Raw genomic sequence first — 20,348 nt, forward strand, 5'->3', positions numbered from 1 at the left:
CGCAACAGCTCCGCAAGTTAGCTAAAAATCTCAATCTCCCCGAAGACTTTCAAAACCTCATCACGGATACTGTTACTAATGGCTTAGAATCTTGCCTCAATTATACCTCCTCCCACCCAGCAAACTATATGGAATTCCAATTCACAACTATCTCCGACTACATCCCATGAGGCGTTAATTCTTTCACCAACGGCTCTAAGACCGATACCAATGTTGGGGCGGCTGTCTTTCTCCGGAATACCAAGACGAATCATTATTGGCAAGCGGTGGCCCGACTAAAGGACCACTGCTCCAATAATCAAGCAGAATCCCTCGCCATCTTGAAGTCTTTGAACTACATCCACAAAGATCCCACTTCCTTTTGTGGGACTACTGTCAACATCGTCAGCCGACAAGCCGTGTGGCCCTTCTGCAAATAGCGAAAGAAAACAATAACATCCCCATTGTGAGGGACTCTTTAAGCCTCCTGCGGGACCTTAAAGGGAAAGTCACTATCAAACTTTATTGGATAAAGGGCACTCTGCACTCTCATTCCCAGGGACACCAGACGCCCTTGCTAAAAAAGCGCCAGCATATTGGACAAGTTCCACTACCAAGCCATTCCTCTTACGGCTATTAAAAGGATCATCTCCAATTCCACTATGAAGATCTGGCAGCGTGAGTGGGACCATAGCAACTACTGTCGCCACACGTATTCATTCATTCCAATCATCGATTTTAGACTCAGTTTAAAACATTTTCATGCGACACATTCCATCACCCAAATGTTGATAGCGCATGGAAATTTCAAATCCTACCTGCATCGTTTCCTGAAAAAGGCACCGGAAAAAGCAACTGCGGGATTCCCGAAGACGAGAGCCCAACCCATCTCCTCTTCGCCTGCAACTACTACCAAGTGCAAAGGACACAACTTCGCCATGTTGCAGAAACTGAGTATGGACATTAGCCCTGCCATCTCAGGGATTTTATAGATAATAAAAAACTGTTCGCGGCCTTCAAACTATTTATCAACCACCTGAAGTTATCAACCTACAGGACCTCAACGGACTAACTCCGCTCTCACTGGCTGTATCCTGACTGTCATACTTCAACATCGGTCATCAGCACCTGTCATGTGTAATCGGTTCTCCTTCAGTGTAATTGTATTATATTCCGGTATTTAACCTATTTTTTTATGTATCATCTACATGTACTCTGTATACATTCTTTTGCATACAGCATTGCGCTGTATTTCTACATCCCTATTTTGTATATGTTTAGTATCATCTTTTAATTTTGCACTCGATGTGGGTTCCTGTCCGTGGTGAGGGGACCTCCCAGAGATGGTTTAGTAACCCTTCTTTACCATCCCTGGGATCTGAACGCCCACCCACGTGTTTGCCGTGCGTGGTGTCCCGTATGCCGGAAAGGGGGATCCTGGTAGTTGAGGGGCAACATAACGTCCCCAACACACTGCTTTGGCCCCTGCTTCGGATAAACGAGAGGCTCAAATCAGGCTCCGTTTGAGTCAATCGGCTGGTCGTTGAGTCATTGTTGACCTCGGCTTGGAGTCAACCGATCGATGCAGACCGGGCGGACACGTCAGACAAGATTTGCTCTTCCTGACTGCATTGTGAGGGTATAGCTCCTGGGAAACCCTGGTGTGACGGTCTATGGGAGTCTCCCATGTGACGGCATCCCCTTGTTGGGCCCCATGGTGGGTGGGGTCACTAGGAGCTGAATAGTTATTTTTAAACATGGATTCAACAAAATCAAAAATTACAAGGACTGATGTATTACCAGCAAAGGAGGTCAGTTCATCTAACCAACCAACCTACCTAATAGTACATAGTACTACTGAAAAACCTATGTCCAAGTGTTCCCCTTTCCTAATTCAAAAGTTGTTTGAATCAACTATCGGGAATTTAAAGAAAATACAAAAGTTGAGGTCAGGGGACTTACTGATAGAAGCAGCCTCCTCTCAACAGTCAGCAAAGCTTTTAAAAATGACATCTCTAGGAGACATAACAGTCACCATCACACCACATGCAAGTTTGAACTCATCACGTGGTGTGATATCCGAGATCGATCTGATGTCTGAAGATGAATCAGATATCCAGATCGGTCTTGCAGATCAAGGTGTCATTGCTGTCCGACGCATCTCCATCCGTCGTGATGGCAAGTTGATACCGACTAAACATCTTATTCTCACTTTCGGAAAGCCGACATTGCCATCATTCGTGACTGCGGGATATCTTCGATGCCCAGTTCGACCATACGTTCCAAATCCGCTGCGTTGTTTCAAATGCCAGCGATTTGGACATTCCCAGACCTCCTGCCGAGGCAAAAGCTTATGTGCACAGTGTGGAACTGAAGGCCACAACAGTACTGAATGTAAAAGTACTCCACACTGTGTGAACTGCCAGGATGCCCATCCTGCCTATTCTCGGAAATGCCCTGCATGGCAAAGAGAAAAAGAAATTCAACGCCTAAAAACAGTTAACAACATACCTTACCCAGAGGCTCGGCGCATGGTCACTCAAAGTGCATCATTACAACAAAAGACATTTGCTTCTGTTTTGAAGTCCACAAAGACATGTGCGGTTCAGACAGAAATTTCCGTTTCACCAAATGAATCTTTCACTCGCCATGCTAGATGCTTGTTAACTCAATCTACAGATACAGAAGTAAAGGAGAATATAAAGAAAAAAACACCCCTACCTAAAGCAGGGATAGTAACCAGAAATGTGGGTTCTAAAAAAGCTAATAAGAACCCACTGAACAAACAAAAATTAAAATCAGCCCTCTCTAAATCTAAAAGATCAGAGACTCAGTCTATGAGTGAGTTCTCTGACTTCTCAGATGAGGAGACTAATAAGGTGGTTACACCACCAAACTCGCCTCCAAAAGGCAAATCGGCTGTAAAACTAAAGAGGGATACTTTTATAAAGAATGCTGCCTCAACCACATAATGGATTATAAAATAATCCAATGGAACTGTCGTGGTTTCCGCAACAACTTTTCTGACGTTAACACATGACATCACCTACCACATCTCTCTGCATGGCACTCCAGGAAACACATCTAAAACCTGGAGAAAAAATTACTTTAAAAGGATTTAATCTTTACCGTAAGGATGATGATAGCCACACTCGCGCCAGTGGAGGTGTGGCTATACTGGTTTCAAACCGCATCCCGTCCTTACCGGTACAAATAACAACAGAGCTGCAAGCGGTGGCAGTCAAAATCTCTATTGGAGTAACTGTCACAGTTTGTTCCATATACTTGCCACCAGATGTCAGAGTCGATGAAAATGAATTGGATGCCTTGGTTGAACAACTGCCGACTCCATTCCTTTTACTTGGTGATTTCAATGGCCACAATCCAATGTGGGGCAGTCACGATATCAACCGTCAAGGCAGAGCCATTGAGAGATTTATAGGCAATCACCAACTGTACTTATTTAATACTGGAGAAGTGACATACTTCCACGCCCCAACAAGAACATTTACTGCCATTGATTTGACATTAGCTAGTCCAAATCTGTTTTCAGCGTTTACATGGAAGGTTGGATGTAATCCACTTTCCAGCGACCACTTCCCAATATTTTTAGAATATCGAGGCAGAGAAAGCTGTGAAACAGCCCGTCCACCACGCTGGAAATTTGAAACGGCAGATTGGCCTGCATTTTCCTCTTTGGCTAACATCACTGAGGAAATGGTCAATACTGCCGATATCAATGATGCAGTAGAAGTTGTCACTTCCAGTATTATTCAGGCAGCCGAAAAAACAATGGGGAAAACGTCAACCAGATATCCGAAACATCCGAAACCATGGTGGGATCAGAATTGTGAGGCAGCATTTAAAAAACAAAAGAAAGCATGGGGGATTTTCAGAAGATACCCCACTGCTGAGAATTTGATAGCTTTTAAAAAAGCAAAGGCAAATGCCAGAAAAATAAGGAGGCAAAGCCAAAGGGATTCCTGGAGGAAGTATGTTTCTAGCATAACATCTTCCACCAGCTCAAAAGCAGTCTGGGATAAAATCCATAAAATTAATGGGAAATATGCTTCTCACTCTCTGTCCATGCTGGAAAATAATGGCACAATAATCAGTGACATAAAAGGTATTGCTGATTTGTTGGGTGAAACATTTTCGTCTTCATCCAGCAATATTATGTATACAAAGGATTTTCAGGCTTATAAAGTCCAAACTGAAAAACAATATCTAAACTTCCACTCCCCATCTAATGAGGAATATAATGTGCCATTCAGCAGAATAGAACTATGTACAGCAATCTCTCGCTCGGAGAATACTGCTTGTAGGGCCGGATAAAATCCATTACAGCATGATTAAAAATCTGTCAGACAATTCCCTTAGTAACCTTCTGAATCTGTTCAACAGAATATGGACAGAACATACTTTTCCTGACTCTTGGAGGCTATCTATCATAATTCCCATTCCCAAGCCAGGTAAAGACTGCAAGAATCCCTCTAATTATAGACCAATTTCTCTGACTAGTTGTCTTTGCAAACTTTTCGAGAGAATGGTAAACAGACGCCTGATGTTCCTCCTAGAGGAAAAGAACTACTTTTCACCACATCAGAGTGGATTCCGTAGGAACAGAAGTACCACAGACAATTTAGTAATTCTTGAAACATCTATACGCGAAGCGTTTGTAAGACGACAGCACTTAGTGTCTGTGTTTTTCGACATAGAGAAGGCTTATGATCGCTGCTGGCGATCCATGATCTGCATGAATTTGGACTGCGGGGTAATCTGCCAATTTTTATAAAAAACTTCTTGCAGAATTGAAGATTCCAAGTTAGGATGGGCAACACTTTGTCTAGGCCTTTCACTCAAGAAGAGGGTGTTCCTCAAGGTTCTATTTTGAGTGTGACTCTTTTCCTAATAAAAATTAATAGCATAGCTAAGTGTCTTCCTCCCAGTGTGAAACACTCCTTGTATGTGGATGACTTTCAGATCTCCTGTCAGTCTACTAACATGAGTTTTATTGAAAGACAACTGCAAACCTCCCTAAATCGCATAGACAATTGGTCCAAGATCAATGGTTTTACTTTTAATGCAGAGAAGACCTCGTGCATCCACTTTTGCCGAAGGCGTGGTTTGCACCTGGACTCTGAAATTCACCTAAATGGGGTTAAAATCCCAATGGTCAATGAAGCAAAATTTTTGGGTGTTGTGTTTGACCATAAATTGATGTTCTTACCACACTTGCACAATTTGTAGAGTAGATGTTTAAAATCTCTGAACCTTTTAAAGGTATTATGCTGCTTATCCTGGGGAGCAGACAAATGTTCGATGCTCAGGATATATAGAGTCCTCGTTCGCTCTAAGCTGGATTATGGATGTGTTGTTTATGGCTCTGCGCGAGAATCTACTCTTCGGATGCTGGATCCAATCCACCATCAAGCATTGTGTTTGTGCACTGGTGCATTTCGAACTTCTCCTGTTCAAAGTTTGTACGTGGATGCTTATGAGCCTCCACTATCTCTCAGGAGAGAGCAGTTGTCTTTGTTCTATTACATTAAACAGAAATCTCTGGCTAAACCTTCAGTTTATTGTAGAGTATCAGATACTCAGCTGAAAAGATTATTTACAGCTCGCCCAAGTTGTGTCCCTACATTTGACATTAGAATGGAGAATGTAAGCAGCACGATTGATTTGGACACAAGCAACATTTCACAGGCCGATGTCGATAATATATCACCTTGGTCAACTCCTGTGATTAATGTTGACTTTAGCTTAAAGCAGTTTCCTAAGGAATCCACCCCGGACTACATCTATAGGCAGCACTTTGCAGAAATTCAACACCATGACAGGAATTTAATTCCTATTTATACTGATGGATCGAAATCGGTTGATTACGTTGGCTCAGCCTTTGTCTGCCAGGATGAGATCGTGGCAGAACAAATTGCATCGAATTCTTCCATCTTTACTGCAGAGTTGCAGGCTATTTACCTAGCCTTAAAATATATAATTAGTAAAGGTCATCGTCGCTGTGTTATTTACACTGACTCAGTTAGTGCACTTCAGGCTTTGATCTCACATGAACCTAGTTCTCACTCTATAGTGATTAAAATTCGCAAACTGTTTTGCCATCTTATTGCGAGTAATATTCTTGTAAAATTTTGTTGGGTCCCAGGCCATGTAGGTATAAGAGGGAATGAAGAAGCTGACGCAGCTGCAAAGTCAGCAAGTCCTTCTCAGCATACAATGTTTATTGAAGGAGGTGACTTGAAGCTGGTTGTTAAAAAACGACTAGCAGAGAGATGGCAAAATGTGTGGAACGAACAAGTCCACAATAAACTTTACGAGATCAAACCTATAATAGAAAATTGGACACACAACAAACAGTATGATAGGAGATCTGAAGTCATTCTTACTCGTCTGAGGATTGGACATACTCGGCTTACTCATCAATACCTTTTAAAGGGTGATGACCAGCCAGTATGCCAGTATTGCATTTGTATTTTAAGTGTCAAACACATACTTTGCAACTGTGTTGCTTTTGACCAGAGTCGCAGACAGTATTTCGGAAATGCAAATTTGAGAGAGATTTTGGGCCAGAGGCCAAATCTTGATAAGATACTGAACTTTTTGAAAGTTATAAATATTAACAAAGAGATTTAACTAATTTATTTATTTATTTATTAAGTATATATTTATATTTGTGTTGTACTGTTTGTTTGCACTTTTTGTGTTTTTGTGTTGTATTGACGTTTTGTGATATATATATTTAGCTTTGTTTAATTTTACCATTTGTCATGGCGCAGTATAGCCTGTATGGCTCTTGTGCCAAAAAACTAGAACTAACCAACCAACCAACCATGTTTAATTTTGTAACTCAGTTTTGACATTATTACTGTATTTAGCATTTAGTAGCGGCCTTCTCAGCACCTCTGTAAATTTTAAGTGCTTATTTCCCTCTGTTCCTCCTCGCACTTTGTTGCATTTGTTTTATTTTGAATAAACGGAACCCGGCAAGCACGCAATTGACCTCCCTTCTCCCATCCTCTTTCTCTCCCCCTCACCTCCTACTCTTCCCTACCCCCATCTTCCGCTTTAGGCAATACCTTCGGGTGCGCCAACATCTTTCTCCAGACTGTCTATAGCAACAAATGGACCTGCGTATTGTTGCCAGGCTTAGTTAGTTGTGGTTACTGTTCTCTGTGTTTTCGATTGGATTTTAGCGGATTGGCGGGGATTACAAATTAATATAATACGTCGTTCGAAAGAGGATACTGAGAGGAATCTGTGAGTGTCTCATTTATTAATTTCCGTGCATTAGTTATCAAGTTACGTGTGACTAAAGTTTTGTTTTTGTTCGGCCCGCATTGGGCTTCCTGTTTGTTTCCGGTCGATATTATAAACGGATTTAGTTAGCCCTATGTTTGTGGTAAAAGTGTACTAATTTTGGTATATGTGTATAAATTATAACCAAAGTTATTGGTTATAAGCTCGAAACTTTGTCTGTGTAACAAAGAACCGCGTGTTAACGGTAGTACGCCGATCGGCGTCGGTAGCCAGCCGGCGTGGCTTAGCTGTTTGCTGTTTTGGACTTATTTTTAAACTTTGAAGTATTCTAAGACCATCATGGCCTTACCTGAAGGTGACCTGTTGGCAGGCATCTCAGCTAATTTAGATATCATTATGTCATCCATCCCGGCTGATTCCCATGGATCGGTGACGGCAAAAAAGAGGAAAAGTGTAAGAGCAGCAGCAATGGCGATGCATGCCGCTGCAAACTCATTGTATGGAATGGTGCTAGCATTCAGGACAAACACACCGGGGAATCAACACCAACAACTGAGCTATGCGGACATAGTCAAGAAAAGTAAACCAGACTGTAGCCAGACTACCAAGTTAATAACAGAAATGGTAAGCTCAAACAAAGACAAAGATGTAAATAAAGATCTGATCATAGAGCCAATAGTTAATGAGGATGGAGAAAAACTCTGCCCGGAGGAAGTGATGGAGTCCATACAGGAGAATATAGACCCGGTAAGACTCAATATAGGTGTTAAGAATGTGCTCACTCTCCCCAGTGGAAGTATAAAAGTTAGGGTTAAAACTGACCAGGACTTAGGTAATCTGCGTGAAGCTATTGAGAAACTACCTGAGGTGAACGATAAGGTGAGGATGACTACACCAAACCTCCGTAACCCCAGGATAATCATTTTGAATGTCCCGCAGGAAGAGGAAAAATCAGGGTTTATTACAAGTATCTATGAGCAGAACTCAGAAATTTGGGAGAAAATGTCTTTGGAAGTTTTTACTGCTGGCGTTAAAATTACTCATGCAATCCCCTCTAAAACCAGAGAGGGGTGTAAGCATGTGGTTCTATCAGTAAAGCCAAACTTAAGAAACCTCCTAATAAATCTTAAACATCTGAGCTACGGCTGGAGATCCCTGCTTATTGATGACTATATTCCAGTCATGCGTTGTTACGAATGTACTGGATATGGTCATATGGCTAACAACTGTGACTCAGCAGAGAGGTGCAGTCATTGTGCCAAGAAACACTTATATAAGAACTGCCCACATAAGGAGGAGATACCTAAGTGTATTAACTGCAACAAAGCCAACAAGAAGGAGCCGGACAACCAAAAATACTGTAGTGAACATAACGCCTTTTCTCCAATGTGTCCGATACTGAGAAAATATAAAAAATTATTAGTAAAACAAACTGTTTATGAACAACAATAACAAGGCATTTACAGTCATTTTACTTTCTGACTCAGGCAAAATAATGGCCAAGCAAATTATCAAAATTTTGCAAATTAACACCCAAAAGTGTCAAGCAGCTTGCTCACTACTTATAAAGACAGCCAACGACTTAGATGTCGACATTATTCTCATACAAGAACCATACACTATAAACAATGACATAGTCCGCTTTGGGTCTTGGAGAATTCTCAACACAAAGACAGATGGAAACAGAGTGAAAGGTGGTATCATCATTAGGAACTCCAACATAAATGCAGTATTGGCTCCAGACCTATGTACGAATAAAATAACAACCATGGCCCTACACCAGGGGCCAATTGATTATGTTATTAATATCTACTTCTCACCCTTTGAGGATGATAAAGAGTGTGTTAGTGAATTAAGTGATGTTATCAGGAAACTTGCAGGGGGGAGTTATATTATTGTGGGTGACTGTAATGCCAAGTCATCCCTGTGGTATCATGAGGTGGAAGATGCAAGGGGACGGCTAATGCAGGATTTTATTAACGAAATAGACGCTATTTCACTCAATACTTAAGACCTGCCAACCTTCCAAACTGCCAGAGCGAAAGGCTGGACAGACATCTGTTTAGCCCCAGCTAACATCAGCAATAAGATCATTAGTTGCTCCACCATTCTCACCGACTCTGCGAGTGATCACAGGTACATTCTTACAGAGATTGATCACTCGCTGTCTAACCATATTAGTATTTTTCACTACCGCAGGCACACAAACTGGGAGCTGTTTAGCACTCTTTTCAAGAGTGCCTGGAGGAACTATAGCTTCCAGGAATTAACTAATAAATCTGAAGTTGATAGGTATGTGGAACATATCACAACAGCCCTTCAAATAGCCATTGAGAGATCCTCCATCTTGAAAAAAGGTACTCACACCACACACTGGTGGAACAATCATTTAGAAACTGAAAAGAGAGAAGTCCGCAAATTAAGGAGGAAGTGGTTAAGAGAGAATAGCCCAACAAGAAAAGATAACTATGGGAAGGATTATGCTGCAGCACTGAAAACATATAAATATCACATTAATAAAGAAAGGACAAAGGCTTGGCGTGACTTTTGTAGTAGACCGGAAATGGACCCTTGGGGGGAACCCTATAGGATTGCCTTCAGAGGCAATAAAAGGGCAAATATTCCTAATATCACCGCAAGTCAACATGCAACAGGGAACTACAATATCATTAGTAACATCCGGAACCTACTATCCTACCACTTCCCTAAGGATACATTAGAAGAAGACATCACTCATCATCAAGATGTGAGAAGGGATATCTGTAACCCCTACAACGTTGAGGATGACAAATGGTTCTCATTCGTGGAGGTTCAGCGGGCCATTACCTCGCTAGCCAACAGGAAAGCTCCCGGGAAGGACGGGATTACAGCTGAAGCAGTCAAAAAAGCTTTCCACGAAATTCCTATTGCATTTGTGACTCTTTATAATGGCTGCCTAAATGTGGGCTACTTCCCAGACCAGTGGAAGCAGGCGAAAATCAAATTTATTAACAAAGTAGCGAATCCAAAGGAGGAGAGGATTATAGGCCAATCAGTCTTCTCCCAGTACTGGGAAAGGTACTGGACGGCCTAATGATCGGTAGATTAAACTGGCACCTCACAAAACATAAACTCAGAAATGACAGGCAGTATGGATTTAGACCGGGCAGATCAACGGTTACAGCATTAAAGCAGGTCACCGGATTTATAGAAGAGGCCTGGGAACACGACCAGCACGCCCTCCTCACTAGTGTGGATTTTAAAAAGGTGTTTGACAATCTGTGGTGGCCGGCGGTGAAGAAAAGACTCAGAGATGTGAAATGCCCTAGGAATATTTATGCGTTAGCAGACAACTACCTAACAAATAGGAAAGCGGGATTTTATGAAAACAACATGGAAGTGGTCATAGAGGTAAATAGGGGATGCCCCAAAGGCTCCCGTAGTGGGCCAGGTCTATGGTCCCTAGCGTACGATGACCTTTTGGAAACAATCCCCACCACGCCTCTCATAACTCTGCAGGGTTTTGCAGACGATACCCTGCTGTTGCATGAGACATCAGTAACAGTGGCACTCTTCAGACCATGGGAAATGAGACGCTAAACAAACTAAGTGACTGGAGTACTCAGCAGTAGCTTCCTATGGGAAGTTTGTGCTAAGTGCATGGCACTGATATGTACAAGAAGGAATAAAAGGAAGCAACTCCAACGCCCAATGTGCTTGTACATAGATCAACGAAAGATTAAGGTGACATCCCACCTTAGGTAGCTGGGGGTAACTCTGGACCCAACCCTGAGTTGGAAAGAACATTTAGAAGATCAGTGTAGAAAAATAAGTCAGAAAGCAAATGGACTTTATCCACATAGCTAGAAATACTTGGGGCCTAGGCCCGAAACATTGTCGCCTAATTTATCGAGGAGCCATTGAGCCTGCTCTGCTTTATACAGCCCGTGTGGGGGGATCGTGCAAATTTAATTCACTGTAAGAGAAAACTCCTCTCTATCCAAAGGGACTTTGCAATAAGGATCTGTAGGGCATACAGGACGGCGCCAACAGATGCCCTGCTGATCATTGCAAACATTATTCCTATTCATCTCAAAATAAAACTTCTTAGTTGGAACTGGAAATTGCTTAATGAGGACAACATGACAGAACCTACAGCACTGGACGCAACTAACAAAAAACATAGGGAACACAGCGTTAAATGTGGTCATATCCTGAAACTTATGTATGAATACGGCAAAGACAAATTAGATCCAAAAAATGACTATATTGGTCATCCAGCAGAGGACATAAAAGTTATAACTCAAGGCGACTATAGTGACCCAGCCCAGCACCCAACCTGGAGAGTATTCACAGATGGCGCAAAAAATGAGAAAGGCACGGGAGCAGCCTTTGTTATCCAGGACACCTCCGACAACTTTGTTAAGGAGGAATATCATAAACTTGAGGCCCACTGCTCGAACAACCAAGCCGAGCTGTGGGCAATGATGAAAGCAATGGAGGAAATTACTAAAAATCCTCATAGGTATCATGGCTCTGTAACCTTTCTCACGGACAGCAGGTACGTTTTAAGCGTTATAGCATGATCTGCAAAACGAACAACAACTGGAACCAAAGTCCACTATATGGCAGCGAAACTTACAGAGACGGAAAATGGCCAACTTCGCCTTGATCCCAGGACACAGTGGCGTACCCGGAAACAAAAGAGCGAACACTCTAGCCCGGAAGGTCACGAATATTCAAGTTACACCATCGTTTAGAGCCATCCAGCATACTTATATTGCAAATCAACTTAGTCTCATTATTCACAATGATTGGCAGGAGGAGTGGTCTTCCTCTAGCACAGGGAGACTCACGTACGATTTCATCCCTTCTATCCATGATCGTATTAACATGCGGCACTTCATTCCTTCTTACTTCCTAACCCAATGCCTCACCGGACATGGGAATTTCCCAGCATATTTGAAAAGATTTGGCAAGAGTGACAGCGATGTGTGTGAATGTGACAATACCTCAATCGGCGACGCTAAACATGTTCTGCTAGACTGTCCAGAACACGACAACGAACGTCAAAAACTCATAGACTATTGTCTTAAGAACGGCCAAAATTGGCCCCCTGCCCTGGACTTTGTGTGTAAAGATAAGGGTGCTTTCAGTCACCTATGCACTTTTGTAAATAACTGCCCAGTATACAAAGTGACGAACTCCGCCGCTAAGCGACCCCCGACCCCGCCCCTTCTAACTGATTGGGGCTAACTAACGTAGTGGCCTCAGCAGCGGATATTCTCAGCCGCCACACAGTCGACTCGTCATACGATAATAATCATCAGACGCAACCGTGAACCGTCAACATCATCACAACTTCAAGAGATAACCAAGAACTTAGCGGCTGACTTCAGGCCAATCCAGCGTGCAACCATCAGCAGATTAATTTGTGTATCGTGGAGCAACCGCAACTGCCACATTCAGCATGTATCAACTTGTAAATACTTGTACATATCTAATTGTATCTTCATTTGCCTAAATGGTCCTCTGTATATAATCTTGTTTGTTTTTCTATCAATTGCGATGCATGACGCCATGAGACCCATACATCCTTACCTTCCTTCTTAACACTCCTATCCCACTCCCATCCCACTTCCACTTCCCCTCCCTCCCCCCCACTCTCCTCTCCCTTCCTCTCCTCTTCTCTTCTCTCTCTCCCCACCCACTTTTCTCCTCTCCCCTCCCTATCAGGCTAAGTTGTATAAACAGCCAGATTGATCTTTACTTACCTGTACCTGTACTATAGCAACAATTTAGCATGCACATTTGTATCCTTTTCACCTCTGTAACTTAATATGTGCTAATTTGTAATCTGTACCGTACTCATAGTCCTTTGTAACATTGTTTTGTTTGAATAAATGGTACCCGGCAAACGCACATGAGATCTCCATTCTTCCTCTTCCCTTCCCTTTCCCCCTTCCCCTATCACCAGCTCTTCTTCTATCCCCCCACTCTTTCTTCAGGCAATACCTTTCGGTACGCCTAAGCCTTTCCTCAAAACTGTCTATAGCAACAAGACAAAGAAGTCAAAGGTCATTGACCTTGCCTTGTGGTCGGTCTAGCCACTCAACGTGATTTCAGCCACGGCGGCGTTTTGTCTGCGCCGGGCTTCGCCTGTCTTTGCCGGGCACTTTCAAGACGGCTTTGGTGTTGCTCTAACCCGCTGTCAGTCGTGTTGTTGTCTTTTTAATTTCTTTTATTTTTTCCCTGTGCTTGTCATGTCTCGCCATTCGGCGTGCCTCAGCCGCTTCGGCGTTTCTTTATTGTCGGGCTATGGCACGCTAGTAGGCTTGGTTCTTGCCTTCTGTGGTGCTTGTCTTGCGCACCCTTGGCCCGCGCTGTCGTGTTTGCTATATTTTTTTATTTTTTCTTGTCACTGGACGTCTTTCGCCGTTTGGCTTATTCTGTAGCCGATCAGCATTGTTTAGCTACTTGGCTTTCCTGTCGCCACTCGGCGTTCTCGTCGCCGCTCGGCATTTGTGTAGCCAACCGGCGTTTGCTGCAGTGTGTGGAGTTTTTTCTATTTTTACGCTTTCCTCCTAATTGTTCCTGTTGTACATCTATTGCTACGTTTACCCATCTTACTTAATTTATCATGGCTCAACCAGAAAAAGATTTACTGGCTGACATTTCTGCTAATTTAGACATCATCATGACTGTCATACCTGCTGACTCTCATGGGTCAATTACAACTAAACAGCAGAAAAATGCGAGAGCCGCAGCGATGGCAATGCACGCCGCTGCGAACAACTTGTATGGCATGGTGCTAGCTTTGCGGTCTGGATTGCATAATAAAGAAACTAGTTATGCTGACGTGGTTAAGAAGGGAAAAACAAACTTGAGCCAAACAACCAGTATTATAACAGAGTCAATACGGAATGCAACAACTCGTAGTTTAACAAAGGATGTCATTATTGAACCAATAGTGCAAGATAATGGCGAGAAGCTCTGCCCAGAAGAAGTGATGGGCACTATACAAGGAAGCATAGACCCGGTAAAGTTAAACATAGGAGTAAGGAGCATCCAGACCCTTCCTGGAGGAGGAGTGAAGGTCAGAGTAAAGTCTGATCAGAATGTAGGCAATCTTAAGACTGCCATAGAAAAAATACCAACAGTTAATGAAAAAGTTAAATTAACCACGGCTAAACAAAGGAACCCGAAAATAATAATTTTAAATGCCCCAAATAATGAAGAAGCATCGTCCCTCCTCAGTGACATATATGAGCAGAATGAGGAGATTTGGGAGAAGGTCTCTATGGAGTCATTTATTCGGGAAGCTAAATTTTCGCATTCAATAAAATCTAAAAGGAAAGAGGACTGTAAGCACATAATATTCACCGTATCACCAAGACTGAGGAATTCATTAATAAACATGAAGTATGTCAGCTACAGATGGGGATCTCTGGTGGTGGATGATTTTATCCCCGTCCTGAGGTGCTTCAAGTGTACTGGCTTTGGCCACATGGCTGCCTCATGTGATATATTGGAACGGTGCAGCCATTGTGGGAAAAAACACAAGTATAAGGACTGTCCGAACCACAAAGACAAACCTAAATGTGTCAATTGCAATAAAGCAAATAAGAATGAGCCAGAGGGAAGAAAATACCTAACTGACCACAATGCCTTTTCAGCCATGTGCTCAATATTGAAGAATTATAAAAAATTTCTAGTTAAGAAAACCATATATGAGTAGTTAGGGTCCGGCCCTCCATTGTTTTCTGTTACGGTCTATCTCTATCATCATGGCTCATTGTAATACAAAAATTTTACAAATCAACACACAGAAATGTCAAGCTTCTTGCTCGTTGCTTATAAAAACAGCCAATGACCGGGACATTGACTTGCATACAGGAACCCTACACCATTCAAGGGGAAATAGTTCGTTTTGGACAATGGAAAATCTTTGCTAACAACACAACGGCAGACAGGACTAAATGTGGAATCATCCTAAGAAACAGCAACATAAATGCTACTCTTGTCCCAGACCTGAGCTCCAACAAGATAACAGTAATTACGATGCACCAAGAACCTGTTGACTTCCTCATCAGCGTTTACTTTCCACCGACTGACAATGATGAAGAGTGCATAATCGAGCTCAGTGAAGTAATCAACAAACTCACGGGGAAATCTTACATAATAATGGGTGACGTTAATGCAAAATCCTCCTTATGGTTCCATGAGGAGGAAGATAATCGTGGAAAACTCATTGAAGATCTGGTCAATGAAATGGATGGTATTTCTTTAAATACGTCGGATCTCCCGACCTTTCAGACTGATAGAGCTAAAGGATGGACTAATGTCTGCCTTGCTCCCACTAGTGTGGGTAGCAATATAACCACCTGTAGCACCCTCCACCTCAACTCTGCTAGCGATCATCGCTACATTCTAACAGAGATAGCAATGCCTATTCATAGTGGACCAACAACCCAACAACATTACAGATGGAGGACCAACTGGGATTCATTCAGGGTCACCTTTGGTAATTTGTGGAGGAACTTCCATTTCCAGGACCTCACTACCAAGGAGGAAGTTAACAAGTATGCCGAACACCTCACCCTCTCATTGCAAAAAGCTCTTCAGTCCTCAACAACCTACTTACCAGGAACCAACAAAACCCACTGGTGGAATGATGCACTAGATACTGAGAAAAGGAAGATCAGAAAATTACGCAGACAGTGGTTGAGAGAAACTGACCCCACCAGGAAAAATAGTAAGGCTAAAGATTACGCAGAAGCGCAGTAAACATACAAGAAACATATCAACCAGGCAAGATCAACGGCCTGACGCAACTTCTGTAGCAATCAAAACAAAGATCCATGGGGGAATCCTACAGGATCGCCTTTAAGCGTGGGAAACGGGCCGACATTCTCAACATCATCACCCACCCCAATTCTTCCACCAATTATGATATCATCAACAACATCACGAATCTGATGAAATTTCATTTCCCAATTGATAATGAGTCCAGCAACTCCAATGCTCATCGTGAAATTAGAGAAAGTATAAAAACAACTTATGACGGTGTGGATGATAAGTGGTTCACTTTCCCGGAAGTACAAAAAGCAATTTTTTCCCTGGCCACTCGTAAGGCACCTGGCTATGATGGTATTACGGTGGAAACCGTAAAAATGGCCTTTGTCGAAGTACCCATTGCCTTCGTCCCTCTCTTTAACGGTTGCTTGAACTGTGGCTATTTCCCCAATATGTGGAAAATAGCCAGCATCAAATTTATAAATAAAATTGATCATCCTAACTCTGAAAATGACTACAGGCCGATCAGCCTTTTCCCCGTCTTGGGGAAGATTCTGGACAGCCTCTTCATTGAAAGAATTAACCACCACTTATCAAAGAACAACCTAATGAGTAAAAGGCAATACGGTTTCAAACCTGGGAGTTCAACAACGATGGCCATTAAACAAGTCACAGCATTTATCAAAGAGGCCTGGAACAGGGACCAGCACGCCCTGATAGTTAGTATTGACTATAGAAAGGCCTTCGACAACCTTTGGTGGCCAGCGGTCAAAAATAAACTCAGGAGCAACAAGTGTCCACGAAACGTCTACAACGAACTGGAAAGTTACTTAACTGACCATAAGGCTGGCTTCTTTGCAAATCATATCCGAGTTCTCGAAATAAACCGTGGCTGCCCGCAAGGTTCCAGAAGTGGGCCCGGCATATGGAACCTGGCCTACGATGACCTTCTTGCTGCTATTCCAACTACAGAAGATATCACTATCCAAGGTTTCGCAGACGTCACGATTCTGATGCTCCGCCACCAGAATTGTGACGTATTACAGGCAATGGGAACCGACACTCTTAAAATTATAAGTACATGGAGTAAACAAAACAAACTCCCAATTAATTACTCGAAGTGTGCAGCATTGGTGTGCACTAAGAAAAGTAAAAGAAAACAACTACAAAGGCCCATGTGTATCCATATGGACAACCATAGAATAAAAATAATATCACATTTAACCTATCTAGGAGTCATCCTAGACCCCACTCTTAGTTGAAAGTTTCACGTTGAAGACACTTGCAAGAAAATTCGACAAAAGGCCAACGCCCTCCACCACATTGCCCGGAATACCTGGGGCCTAAGCCCAAGGCAGTGCAGGTTGATTTACAAGGGTGCTATCGAGCCCGCACTGCTTTATGCAGAGCAAATTTGGGGTGAGAGAGTACACCTTACCCGCATGAAGAGGAAACTTCTTTCGGCCCAGCGGGACCTTGCAATTAGAATATGCAGGGCCTATAGGACGCCGCCTACAGACGCACTGCTGGTTTTGGCTAGCCTTGTACCTATTCACCTTAAAGTAAAACACATTTATTGGAATTGGAAAGTCCAACAGGAAGGGATTGACCGGGAAGCAGACCATAAAAGTGAAGACACAAGTTTAGAAGAGCTAAAAACTAAAGGTAAGGATCTATTAACAAAAATCAAACAATTTGGTATCGATAAATATAGCCCAAGGAAGGGTTACCATCATCACCCTGCTGAGGATATTACTCCAATCCTTCTCGACCACAACAATCCACCTCGAGGGGCACGCCCCTTCAGACTGGCAAGTCTTTACAGACAGGGCCAGAAATGAAGCTGGTACTGGTGCTGCTTTTGTAATATACAATAAAAATAACATGGAACCTGTGAGAGAGGAGTACCATAAGCTCCAAACCCACTGCACTAACAACCAGGCGGAGCTCTGGGCCATGTATTCTGCCCTACTAGTCATTACAAAGAACCTGAAAAACACTCATGGTAAAATAAATTTTTATACAGACAGTAAGTATGTACTAAGTGTTATTAAAGGTACTGCCAAGAGAATGGCCATCAGTGAAAAAACTTTCTACCTGGCAAACAATTTACACAAGCATCGTGAAATAAATTTTTCCTGGATTCCTGGACATAGCGGTAATCCCAAGAATGTTTAGTCGGTATCAGCTTGCCATCACGACGAATGGAGATGTGTCGAACGGCAGTGACACCTTGATCTGCAAGACCGATCTGGATGTCTGCTTCATCTTCAGACATCAGATCGACCTCAGATATCACACCACGTGACGAGTTCAAACTTGTGTGTGGTGTGATTGTGACATTTATGTCTCCTAGAGATTTAGTCTTTAAAAGCTTTGCTGATTGTTGAGGAGAAGCTGCCTCAACAAGTAAATCTCCTGACCTCAATTTTTGGATTTTTTTAAGATGCCCAATGGTTGATTCAAATAATTTTTGAATCAAAAAGGGGGAACGTTTAGACAGAGATGTTTCTCCCGTAGCATGAACAATAAGGTAGGCTGGTTGGTTAACGGAAGTAAAATCACTTGGTGGTGATGCTTTGGTACCTAATGTTTTAGATTGTAGTGAATCCATATTGAAAAATTAATATTCAGCTCCCGGTGACCCCACCCACCATGGGGCCCAACAAGGGGATGCCGTCACATGGGAGATTCCCATAGACCGTCACACCAGGGTTTCCCAAGAGCTATACCCTCACAATCGCAGTCGAGAAGAGCACACTCTTGTCTGACGTGTCCGCCCGGTCTGCATCGATCGGTTGACTCCAAGCCGAGGTCAACAATGACTCAACGACCAGCCGATTGACTCAAACGGAGCCTGATTTGAGCCTCCCGTTTATCCGAAGCAGGGGCCAAAGCAGTGTGTTGGGGACGGTATGTTGCCCCTCAACTACCAGGATCCCCCTTTCCGGCATACGGGTCACCACGCACGGCAAACACGTGGGTGGGCGTTCAGATCCCAGGGATGGTAAAGGGATGGTAAGTACTAAACCATCTCTGGGAGGTCCCCTCAAGACATCATTTTAACGAACTGGAACTGCCCGCCCATAACTGACTTGGATGACACCACTCACCTTGACCAGATTATACAACATCTACAACACACTATGCACACAGCCTACTACTTGTCCACTCAAGTCAAGTCCATCAAGCAATTCGCCCCCTGGTGGACAGCTGAGTTATCCTCCCAAAGAACATCTCTCAGAAGGGAAAGGAGGAAATACCGCAAGGAACAGGACCCTGGGAGGCAGGAAAACATGCGTCAGAATTACTTGATAGCTTTCAGGGTATATAAAACCAACATCAACAGGGCCCGCACTGAGGCATGGAAAAAGTTTTGCTCGGACATTGGCAGCATTAAGGGACCCTGGGCCACCCCTTACTACATTGTTACCGGTAAAGTCAAGAATTCCCGCATCCCCAACACTATTCAGATCATCATCAACAATAACACAACTATCCAGGATACCTACAGCCAAATCATCACTGACCTCTTTCCAACATACGACCCCACTATGGACAACCCCAGCCACACAAATATTAAGGGCAGATTATCTCACTGGATCATCTACTCCTGAAGACACTACATTCACCAGCCAAGAAATACACAGGGAATTCACCAGGATAAAGTTAAAGAATGAACCAGGACCAGACAGCATCAGCCCAAAGATGGCCAAGCTAGCTTATGAAGCCATCCCAACTACATTTTCAATCATCCTTAACATGTGCCTTAAACTGGGCTACTTCCCAGCTGCCTGGAAATTTGCTTCCATCAAGTTAATTCCTGAATGCACGGCTCCGACTACCTCAAGGGACTTTCAGCCTATCTCGCTACTGCCTGTAATAGGCAAAGTCTTGGATGGACTCATGGCCAATAGGCTACAATTTCATTGTGAGCGTAACAACCACCTAAACAATAACCAATTTGGCTTTCAAAGAGGAAAAAGCACCATAACTACCTTGGACAACCTTGTTTCTCACATTCATTGAAGCTAAAAGTAGGGGTCACCACACCATACTGGTCACTATTGACTTCAAAGGCGCTTTTGAAAATGCATGGTGGCCACAATCCACACAGCCATCAAGCACACAAACTGTCCGATAAACATATATAATTTGGTAAAAAGCTACCTTAACAATAGGAACATACTCATCAGCAGCAATAATAATACATATCTCAGGAAGGATATCAACAGGGGCTGTCCACAAAGGGATCCAGGACCCTGCTTTGGAACATCATGTACAACAGCCTGCTGGAGATAAACTCCACCATCCCC

The 20,348-nt window shown here is 43.0% G+C and overlaps 1 protein-coding gene across 1 annotated transcript; it reads left to right on the forward strand.

The window, feature by feature from the left end:
• The first annotated feature begins 15,105 nt into the window (after positions 1-15,105).
• On the forward strand, positions 15,106-16,023 carry LOC136977987 (uncharacterized). The gene has a single exon (XM_067273615.1). The coding sequence runs from the start codon at positions 15,106-15,108 to the stop codon at positions 16,021-16,023; it is 918 nt and encodes a 305-aa protein (XP_067129716.1).
• The last annotated feature ends 4,325 nt before the right edge of the window (positions 16,024-20,348 follow it).

The sequence above is a fragment of the Centruroides vittatus genome, unplaced genomic scaffold (assembly GCF_030686945.1).
Source record: "Centruroides vittatus isolate TY-2023 unplaced genomic scaffold, ASM3068694v2 contig_113, whole genome shotgun sequence".
Taxonomy (NCBI): Eukaryota; Metazoa; Arthropoda; class Arachnida; order Scorpiones; family Buthidae; genus Centruroides; species Centruroides vittatus.